This window comes from Ovis canadensis, chromosome 24, assembly GCF_042477335.2.
Source record: "Ovis canadensis isolate MfBH-ARS-UI-01 breed Bighorn chromosome 24, ARS-UI_OviCan_v2, whole genome shotgun sequence".
Classification (NCBI taxonomy): Eukaryota; Metazoa; Chordata; class Mammalia; order Artiodactyla; family Bovidae; genus Ovis; species Ovis canadensis.
In genome coordinates, this window is record NC_091268.1 from 53728501 (window position 1) to 53739585 (window position 11085).

An 11085-nucleotide genomic window follows, 5' to 3' on the forward strand; every position below is an offset into this window, starting at 1 on the left:
CTGGGTCTCCCTAGTTCCAACTCTTGCTGAGTCTCCACCCCCATTTTTTCACATCTTGTGGGGTCTCAGTTCCCCGTCGAGGGGTTGAACTCAGCCTCAGCAGTGAGAGCACAGAGTCCTAACCCCTGGACCACCAGGGGGTTCCCTCCACCCCACCCATTAACATAGCAGGCGACATTAATTTTTTCCCTTTTGATGCAAATTGGACCATGGCTCCTCTCCTTCACTGGTTTCCCATTGCACTCAGGATACATCACAACGACCTCAGAGCCAGAGTTTTCTTTCCTTCTTGCCTAGTGTGTTCCATCCACACCAGCTTTGGGGGTCTAAGAAGGAAATTTTGATTTAGGCTACCACAAGGGTGAACCTTGAAGATGTTACACTCAGTGAATCAGCCAGATACAAATGGACAAATGTTATACAATTCCACTTCTATGAACTCCCTGGAGGGGTCAGGTTCAAAGAGACGGAAAGTAGAAGGATGGGTGCCAGGAGCTGGAGGCGGAGGATGGGGCGTTAGTGTTTACTGGGGACCAAGTTTCAGTTTGGGAAGATGAACACATTTTGGAGATGACATTGGCAATGGTCGCACAAAACAGAAGTGTCTGATACACTCAACTGTGCCCTGAAAGAGGGCAAGCCCGCTGGGAAGGGATGAACAGGGAATCCAACACCTGAAGAATGGTTTTGGGGGATGGTCAGGAGTTGGGTCAGTAGCAGGAGATAGAATTTCCCCTTAATCTCCAGGAGAAGTGGACGCCTCGGTCAAAGTTACTTGTGTTTTTCTTCAAGCTGGTTGCCGGATTGGAATGACCACTGACGTCAGAGGCTTCTGACCTTCCTGATTGGAAGAGCAGACTCCCATAGTGCTCGGTGGTGGAGGTGGACAGCAGCATCTCCCGGAACATCCTCCACTCCCAGTTCATCCTCAGCTTGAAGAAGGGACACCACGCTTGCGTTTGGCCAGGATCCAGAAGAGCTAAGACAGAACAGAGTCTAGGTTGCGTGGAAGAAGGGTTCGGGAGAAATCATGGCCAGTTTTTGCCTGAATTCCCAGTTTGAGGACCAGAGACCCCAGTCCAGCTCCTTGGGGCTCCCCATGGTGATGTTCGTCAGTGAAGAAAGCCCAGGACCCTCAGGTGAGCGAGCTGGGCATGAGAAGGAATTTCAGGGGCTTAACACTGGGGAGGAAGGGGTACAGAGGTGAGGAAGGAGCTCCTGTCTAAGGTGCGTGTGGAAGGAAGGAGATACTCAGAAAGTCAGAGGCTTGGGGAGGAGAGGACAGGAGCTGGAGACACAGAAAACCTGGGAAGCAAGAAAGGAGGTTAGGACCTGAGATCCAAAGGTGAAAGAAAGGAAGAGGGGAAACAAAGAGAGGGTTCCTTTTTTTCCTGAGTGAGAGAAATTGTTTCTCTGGTGAGTCGGTGGTAAAGAATTCGCCTGCCAATGCAAGAGACTTGGGTCTACTCCTGTTTCTTGTCTGAAAATCCCATGGGCAGAGCAGCCTCATGGACTACAGTCCATGGGGTCACAGAGAAACATGACTTGGTGACTAGAACAACACAGTGGAAGAAATTACCTGCCATGAGGCAGAGATTTTCAGGCTGGGAAACTGGAAAAATGGCCCCCAAAATGGAGGGAGGGGTAGATGGATGTCGACAGACAAAGGTGGAAAGGACAACAATGTACGAGACTGGAGAGGCCGGATGGGGAGAGCTGGGGATGGGAGTGGGAAAGGTTTAGGGGTTGGGGAACCAGTGGCTGATTCCAAAGACAAAAGCTTCCCATCAAAAGCTTCCTAACCCTCTTTTCCTTTCTCAGCCCTCTGGGCCAGCTCCAGCTCCCTGCCTTGGTGCCCTGGCTATAAGAGGAAGTGGTCAGCGGCATTTGGAGCAGAGGTGGAGGACGAGGCCCAGGACAGCTGGATCGTGAAGTCGCTGAGTGGGCTCAGGATGAAGTTGAAGAAACAGCCGGTGTTTTTGGTGCTGCCTGAACACCACATGGTCTTCAACAAGATGCTTGGTAAGGACCCTTCCCCATCAGCCCTGCAACCTCCTGTTCTATAATTAAAAAAAAAAAAAAACAAACTTCTAATGACTACATTTTTCCAAGGGAGAGGAATTCCCTGCTAGCTGATGAGCTCTCAGTCCCTGGGGGACTCGGTACTGATCACTCACCAGGGACACTTAGGAATGAGGCAGGATTAGATTAGACTTAGAAATGATACTGATGGCTCAGTGGTAAAGACTCTGCCTGCAGTGCAAGAGACGCAGGTTCAATCCCTGGGTTGAGAAGATCCCCTGGAGAAGAGAAAGGCTACCCACTCCAGTATTCTTGCCTGGAGAATCTCATGGACAGCGCGTGGTGGGCTATGGTCCATGGGGTCGCAAAGAGTCGGACACGACTGAAGCGACAGAGCACAGCAGAGCAGAGATCAGTCTTGGAAACGACAGTCTTGTAAGATGAGGTTAACTTGGTAGCTGCCCCCCTGAGAGTTCTTAGCCCTCACTGAATCTAGGCTGTTTGAATCTACGTGCCTGACATGACTGTCAGGTGAGAAATTGTGATAACTTGATGGCTTCTGCAGTGGTGCACGCATAATGATGGGGCACTGGTCCCTCTCATTTGCCACCCCTAGAAGGGGAGTCACCCCCTTTCCTCATCCAGTGAAAGGTCTTCCATCCCCCTACCCTGAGTCACATCCCAAAATTTCCCCATTGGAGGCATCGTTCTCCCTCTTTGTTCTGGAATGTTCTCCTGGCAGCCCTGTTCCTATTGTCTAACATCTGCCCTCTTTTCACAGAGGATCATGTCATTAAGAGATTCCTGGCCTGGGACAGAAACCTGAAGGTATCTGACAAGGTGAGTCATCCCCTGAGAGGGATTCCTGCTCCAGCACCTGTCCGGGGTGGGGTGGGGTGGGGTGGGGTGGGGGTACTCTCTAAACCCAGATTTCCACTCCCCTTTCCAACCTGATGCCTTGTCAGCAACTCCCTGCGGGGGCCTGGAGGTGTCCTCTGGGGGTTAAGCCCCAGGCGAGCTTACTTGGTGGTCACCTAAGTCCCCCGCTCTGCTCAGAGGAGACTCATCTTTGCTCCAGCTCATCAAAAACCATCCAGTGCTGGCTGCCCTCAAACCCACAGCCCCTGTCCTGGGAGCATCGTGGACTTTCCGTCCTCTCCTCCTCAGAAATAATCAAGCTCACCCAACATGCGGCGGGGGCTCTTCTCCAAGGGGCACCACCCAGTCCCCACCTCCCGCTCTTTGTGGTTGCCGTTTAGCCGCTAAGACATGTTGACTCTTTTGAGACCCCACGCACTGTAGCCTACCAGGCTCCTCTGCTCGGGATTTTCCAGATAAGAATACTGGAGTGGGTTGCCATTTCCATCTCTCATCTTCCCATCCCAGAGATGGAACCTGAGTCCCCTGCGTCGGCACGTGGCTTCTTTACCACTGCACCCCCTGGGAAGTCCTGCCACTCCCTTCTCTGGTTTTGCTTTTCTGGGATGTGATCTCTCTCTGTTTTCCTTTCTGTCCGTCAGTATCTCCTGGCGATGGTGATCGCTTATTTCAGCCGAGCCGGCCTCTTCTCCTGGCAATACCGGAGGATCCATTTCTTCATAGCTCTGTGAGTAGCTTGCTCTATCTCCCCATCAATGCTCAGCACCCCGGGAGGGTGGAAGGAGAGGTATGAGGCTCGTCCCTTTCACCTTTAAAAAACAAAAACAAAAACGCCTGTTTGTACTGTTTATGGTGGAGTGCTTTCTTTTTGAATTGAAGTATGTTTTTTCCCTTAATATATATATTTAATTGAAGTACGGTTGACTTACCGTGTTTCAGGTGCTCAGCAAGCTTATTCAGTTATACATATACACGTTTTCTCAGATTATTTTCTGTTAAAGGTTATTACAAGGTATTTTGACTGTAGTTCCCAGTGTTAGTCACTCAGTTGTGTCCAACTCTGTGACCCCATGGGCTGGGGCCCACCAGGCTCCCGTGTCAACCCCTGTGCTATACAGTAAATCTTTGATTCTTGTTGCTTGTCTATTTTTTTAATTAGAAATCTAGCATTCTATTCATACTAAGTCAAACAAGTATAGTCAAAATGTCATAAATATTTTGTTAGGCCAAAATTCATACGTTTTCTAAGATACATTTACATATAATATACATATATGTATGTATGCAAAAGCTTTTCGACTACACTTGATAAAGTCTTGAGACAGAACATCAAAAAAACGAAATGGACAAATTAGAAAACATAAACTAAATGAAATGGGAAGACTGAATATAAAATAGAAAAAGTGAAACTAGATAAAAGTAAAAAATCATATGTATATGTAGGATCCATATATATATATATGAAGTATGTTTTTTATATTGTTGTCAAAACAAACCCTAATATCAGTCAAAAGACGGAAGGAAACAAAGAAATCCTGCCAAGAGGAGAGGAAGAAAGAACTGACAACATCCTGTCCCCAAGTAAACAGGCCCGAGAGTTTCATTTCTGGTTTGAATTCTTCTGTCTCACTCCTTACCATGTTCCATTTTTGGGTTCCCGTGACAAAGGCCACGATTGGGGTCCTCATTACACGGCTGAAATCCGGTATAAAACCCTCCCCACTGACGTTTCTTCCAAGTCTTTCCCAAGCCAGTCGGCTTTATTTGCCCGAATATTCTTCTAAAGACACGGGTATGACCTGTATTCACTGGCTGATTACTCACCAAAATCAAGGCCAGAGTTCAGGTTTGGAAGTCAGCCCTCTCGACAGTTGCCATCACCCTTGCTTACTGTGCGGATTCTTTATTCCTTTGTTTCGCTGTTCCCTCCAAATGCCCTTCCCTCTATTTTCTATTTTATATCCTTATGCTTTCTTTCCAGATATCTTTCCCACACACATTTATCTGAAGAAAATGACCTTATCCTTAAGTTGAGTTCAAACACCAAAACCTTCATGATGCCTGAGCTCCCTAATTTCTGAATCCTACTTACACTTTCCTTAAAATCCTATTATAATGTGATGTTTTGCATTATAGTCATTTCTTCTCTCCCCTCCCCCTTCCCCAATCCTGTTACAGTAACCACTGGGGAAGGCAGGTCTTGTCAAAATACCAATGCATTGGTATTTTCCTCAGCACAATTCTTTTTCATTTTGCAACGGTTTGTTATAGTGAGTCTCCAAGGTAATCTGTATTGCACTTGGCTATAAAACATTCTTCCATTCATTCAGTGAAACCTTATAAAGGGCACCCTATGTGATTGGGGCTTCCCCAGTGGCACAGTGGTAAAGAATCCACCTGCAATGCAGGAGATTTGGGTTTGATCCCTGGGTCAGGAAGATGCCCTGGAGAAGGAAATGAAAACCCTCTACAGTATTCTTGCCTGGGAAATCTCCTAAACAGAGAAGCCTGAGAGGCTACAGTCCATGGGGCCACAAAAGGTCAGATACAACTTAGTGACTAAACAGCAACAATGTGCTAGGGGATATGAGGTGATGGGAAGAGAGACTCAAGAAGGGCTGCTGAGTTAATGCATCAATAAGAGCCAAGCCCTAAACATATCATTTAGTAGGAAAGGGATGAATGCAGAAATAGATCAGCTCTAGCCCTCAGGAACTGTACATGTACCTACAACCTAGGGAATCAGGTGTGTGTACAGAAAACCAACGGAAAGGAACAGAGGTTTGGATTTCATCCTCATCAACAAGGTGTGAGAGATGCCCTTCTGAAGGTCCTGCCCAGCAGTGGCTCTTTGATGACTGGGGATGCTGGGGAGGGCTGGGCAGGTTGTGTGAAGATGCTCAGCCCGCATCCTTTCTAGAAAGCTGACCTCAGGCGGAGGCCCTTCCTGCCCTGCTCCTGACAGCCGCCTGATGTCTTTTCAGCTACCTGGCCAGTAAGATGGAGGAGGACAACCGGGCCCCCAAACAGATCATCTTTTCGTTCCTCTATGGAAGGAACCACTCCCAGCGTCGCTTGTTCCACAAACTGGTTTTCCAATTCATCTGTTCCATGAACTGGAAGATGAGGGTCACACAGGAAGAGTGTGAGAAGGTAGGTGGGCTGTGGGGGCTTGGAAGTGAGGGTGGTGAGGAAGGGAGGGATCATGAGGATTGGGGGAAAAAATTGGAGGCTGGACAAGGGGAGGTGAGGGGTCGACTTGGAGAGGCATCATCATTTCAAGGGACTGTTCATCTTTGCAGATCCAAGCTTTTCACCCGAGGCTCTGGGTGTGGGATCGAGATCGTGCCCTCTTGCCCTAGGGGCCCCACAGGACCACGAGGGCCTGAGATCACCAGCCCGAGGAAAGGTAGGTCTGTGTCCTCGCAGATGTAGGCAGAATGATGTGTTGTTCATTGAGGATTCCAATTGTGGATCACCGTCACCTTCCATCCTGGGACTTAGGCCAGCCGGGCACACAGCCAGACGCTGACTCAGCTCCCAGCTACAGACTGACCACCACACACAGATGCAAGTACAGTGGGGTCCTCGGGTGCCAGGCCTCGGGGAAAACTACTTGTCACAGAGGCATGGGTTTGGCTGCAATCATTTCACCCAAAACAATGGGGTCCAAATAACAGCTTTGATGGGATGTTGGTTTTTGTGAAAAGTGAATGCTTCTAATTTTTTCCATATATTGTGTTTTGAGTTTCTGTTTTTAATTCATCTGTGGCCTTCCATCCCTCTGGGATAGCGACTCTCAGAATCTATCTTCCACAAATTCATTGTCTACAAATAGGATGTTAGACAGAACAGCCTACATGGTCAACAATAAAAGAGAAATTATGGCTAGCTTTATTTCATCCAAATTCACTTTCAAATTCCTTATCTCCAGATCACCTGTGGTTATTTCCTCTGACTCACCACTCCTGGATCAGTCACTCCTCTTGTACAATGACACATTTCCCACCTCAGGTTTTTGGTCAAGGGAGTTTATCAGAACCAGTGAAGGTTAAGAAATGCTATCTTCAGCCTGGCTTATTACGATCTACCAATGGTGTTATAGATGTGGGCAGAGAATTAAGCAAAAGTTTGGCTTAAATTGTAAACTAACTGTCTTAGTCCATTTGAGTTTCCCTAACAAAATACTGCAGTCTGGAGATATTCCCTGGAGGTCTAGTGGTTAGGACTAGGTCTAGTGCTTTCAATGCAGGGCACGTGAGTTCAGTTCCTGGTTGGGACGTTCCACGTACTTCCGAGTACTTTCGCAGTGTGGCCAAAAAAAAAAAAAAAAAAAACAAACCACTACAGTTGAGCGGGTTAAACACAGCAAAAACCATGGGCCCTTTTATAACAGCAGTAGTCTCATTCATGGGGACTCTACACCATGACTTAGTAACCTCTCAAAGATCCCACCTGCAAAAACCATCACCTTGCTGAAGTTAATCTCTCTGTCATGTCCAACTCTTTGAGACCCCATGGACTATAGCCCACCAGGTTCTTTTGTCCATAGGATTTCCCAGGCAAGAACACTGGAGTGGATAGCCATTCCCTTCTCCAGAGGATCTTCTTGATCCAGGGATGGAACCTGGGTTTCCAGCATTGCAGGCAGATTCTTTACCATCTGAGCCACTGGGGAAGCCCAATACCATCACTTTAAGGTTGATGATTTCAATGTAAGGATTTTAGGCGGACACAATATTCAGCCTACAACACTAACCAAAGTTAGGAGTAAGTATTCTTTAAACATTAGGGTCCAGGCTTAGGATTAGGGATCAGGCATCCGGTCTGATGATTCATAATGTTGACTTTTTAGTAATGTTTGTAGCGTGGTTGAAAGTTCAGATTCTGAGTGGTACAAAAGGACCGAGGTGAGTTAAAACTACAGCAGCATTCTCTGAGTGCCAGCTGCCTGAGCAGAATCACCTAGGATCTTGGCCACAAAGCAAATCCCAGGGCCTGACCTTAGGTGTATTCAGACATTTCTGGAGCTGGGGTTACCAAAGTGCAGAAATCACACTTGAAAACACTGGTTCAGGATTGGGGTTTAGAATGGAGAATTTGAGGTAAACCTGGGATTATTAATTAGCCTAAACTCTGGTTAGAATGGATTGAGAATGTAAATAATACCTTTGTAATAATTTTATTTAGTTATTTATTTTTGTCTGTGCTGGTTCTTTGTCGCTGTGAGGGCTTTTCTCTAGTTGCTGTGTGTGGCTTCTCATCGCAGTGACTTCTCTCGTGGAGCACAGGCTCTAAGGTGCTCGGGCTTCAGCAGTTGTGGCACACAGGCTCAGCAGTTGTGGCACACAGGCTCAGCAGTTGTGGCACACGGGCTTACTTGCTCCTTGGCACGTGGGATCTTCCCAGATCAGGGATCAAACTCATGTCCCCTGCATTGGCGGGTGGATTCTTTACTACTGAACCAGCAGGAAAGCTCATAAATAATCTTTATATCTGGAGAGTCGCCCCTTCGAAATGTGACACCCTAGCTCTCTCACTTCCAGGTCACCCAGAGGAGACGAGGATTTTCAAGGGAAAGTCAATTCAGACACTGATGACAGCCGCAAGGAAGGACAAGAGAAGCCTCTGTGCAGAAAATGGGAAAGAATCCAGCATCTTCTAGAATGAACTGAAGAGAGTTTTCCGGTCGTACTCCTAGGAGCAGAGTGTGCTTCCAGGAGTCTTTGGCGAGACAATAAGAAATCAGGGTTTTTTTCAGATTCTTTTCTTTCCTAAGGCACCACCCCAATTTTCAGATTAATTCAAATCTCCCCTGAGTTAGATGTTGGTGGCCCCATTTTTATACACTAGTTTGCCCTAGTCTAGATTCATCTGAAGGTGAAATGTAGGGGCTTGGGATAGGAAGGAATTACTTTAAAATATAAAATTAGAGCCATAGCATCATGATAGATGACTCAAAGTTTGCCATCATCACTGGCTTATTTTGAGAATGTTGCCTGTAAAATTATTGTATTTATTTTTATATTTTATTTTTATATATCTACTTTAAATAGTTTTGAAACAGTCTTTGTTTTGAAAACATGTTATTCCTACAAAGTTTTGTGATGAATATTATAGCTGTTGTGTATAGGTAAATAAATTTTGTATACATTTTCAAGAGGTTTTGTGTTTTTAATCTATTATATGTACATAATATATCGATTCTACTTATGGCTAGGTGGGTCATTCCTCCTAATTTTTGTAAACATCAATTTTAACTTCTAAAGTTCTTATTATTGAATTATGGTAATTCAGCTGTAATTTTTTTGGCTTGTCTTGAGAGTTTGTATGTAATTTTAGATTATTAAAGAGGATAATGCTGGAAATATAATAAAGATGAAACTCTTTTCACAGTCATGATGTGCGTGGTCATTACCAGTTTGGTTTGCCTGTTTGCAGTCAAACGAAATGTTATGTTGCTTAATGGCGTTGTGATTACCCAACCACATTTCTTAACTCTGAAAAATAATCCTGAATTATTTTCCATGTAGAAAAAGCAATCAAAGATGAGGCAGATCTCACCTCATTCAAAAATTCAATACTGAGAGACAAGTGGAAGCCGGCAACCCTGCAGAGAAGTTGGCTTCATGTCCCAAAAAACCAACTCTCCCTTCCCCAGGTTTTGCTCTAGGATTGTAAAGGGAGTAGAGGAAGGGGCTACACACTGAAGAGCGCGTTATGGGCTGAGTGATCAGTTCATGACACTCTTTTCATCTGTTGGAAATTTGAAATGAACACCATCAATCTGCAGGCAGGAAACCATGAGATTTGCTCTCTCAGTGCAAGAGCTGCTGCTGCTGCTGCTGCTAAGTCGCTTCAGTCGTGTCCGACTCTTAGCGACCCCATGGACTGCAGCCTACCAGGCTCCTCCATCCATGGGATTTTCCAGGCAAGAGTACTGGAGTGGGTTGCCATTGCCTTCTCCGCAATGCCAGAGGCCTGGGGTTTAATCCCTGGTCAGGGAACTAGATCCCACATGCTGCAACTAGGAGTCTGCGTACCACACCAAAGACTGAAAGTCCTGTGAGCTGCAACTAATACCCAGGGCAGCCGACTAAAAAAAAATTTTTTCAATGGCTTGGAAAAACTAGATTTCTTTTTCCCTAGAAGAGAAAGGAAGGTATCCTAGGCTCAGTTCAGTTCAGTTCAGTCACTCAGTAGTGTCCGACTCTTTGCAACCCCATGAATCGCAGCACGGCAGGCCTCCCTGTCCATCACCAACTCCCAGAGTTCACTCAGACTCACGTCCATAGAGTCAGTGATGCCATCCAGCCATCTCATCTTCTGTCGTCCCCTTCTCCTCCTGCCCCCAATCCCTCCCAGCATCAGAGTCTTTTCCAATGAGTCAACTCTTCACATGAGGTGGCCAAAGTACTGGAGTTTTAGCTTCAGCATCATTCCTTCCGAAGAAATCCCAGGGCTGATCTCCTTCAGAATGGACTGGTTGGATCTCCTTGCAGTCCAAGGGACTCTCAAGAGTCTTCTCCAACACCACAGTTCAAAAGCATCAATTCTTCAGCACTCAGCTTTCTTCACAGTCCAACTCTCACATCCATACATGACCACAGGAAAAATCATAGCCTTGACTAGACGGACCTTCGTCGGCAAAGTAATGTCTCTGTTTTAAATATGCTATCTAGGTTGGTCATAACTTTTCTTCCAAGGAGTAAGCATCTTTTAATTTCATGGCTGCAGTCACCATCTGCAGTGATTTTGGAGCCCCCCAAAATAAAGTCTGACACTGTGTCCACTGTTTCCCCATCTATTTGCCATCAAGTGATGGGACCAGATGCCAGCCATGATCTTCATTTTCTGAATGTTCAGCTTTAAGCCAACTTTTTCACTGTCCTCTTTCACTTTCATCAAGAGGCTTTTTAGTTCCTCTTCACTTTCTGCCATAAGGGTGGTGTCATCTGCATATCTGAGGTTATTGATATTTCTCCTGGCAATCTTGATTCCAGCCTGTGCTTCTTCCAGCCCAGCGTTTCTCATGACGTACTCTGCATATAAGTGAAATAAGCAGGGTGACAATATACAGCCTTGATGTACTCCTTTTCTTATTTGGAACCAGTCCTTTCCATGTTCAGTTCTAACTGTTGCTTCCTGACCTGCATAGAGCTTTCTCAATAAGCAGGTCAGGTG

The 11085-nt window shown here is 46.1% G+C and overlaps 1 protein-coding gene across 1 annotated transcript; it reads left to right on the top strand.

Annotated features, from left to right (window-relative positions):
* The first annotated feature begins 1030 nt into the window (after positions 1–1030).
* Positions 1031–6263, top strand: LOC138428891 (speedy protein E4-like). Its single transcript, XM_069569816.1, has 6 exons — positions 1031–1139; positions 1822–2022; positions 2804–2862; positions 3543–3628; positions 5886–6054; positions 6204–6263. The coding sequence occupies exons 1-6, from the start codon at positions 1031–1033 to the stop codon at positions 6261–6263; spliced, it is 684 nt and encodes a 227-aa protein (XP_069425917.1).
* The last annotated feature ends 4822 nt before the right edge of the window (positions 6264–11085 follow it).

Excerpts from the sequence above, each read along its gene's own strand:
- LOC138428891 (XM_069569816.1), top strand. The coding sequence starts at position 1,031 with ATGGCCAGTTTTTGCCTGAATTCCCAGTTTGAGGACCAGAGACCCCAG. Across the intron at positions 1,140-1,821 it reads AGAAAGCCCAGGACCCTCAG|CCCTCTGGGCCAGCTCCAGC; the intron begins GTGAGCGAGCTG and ends TTCCTTTCTCAG. Across the intron at positions 3,629-5,885 it reads ATCCATTTCTTCATAGCTCT|CTACCTGGCCAGTAAGATGG; the intron begins GTGAGTAGCTTG and ends ATGTCTTTTCAG.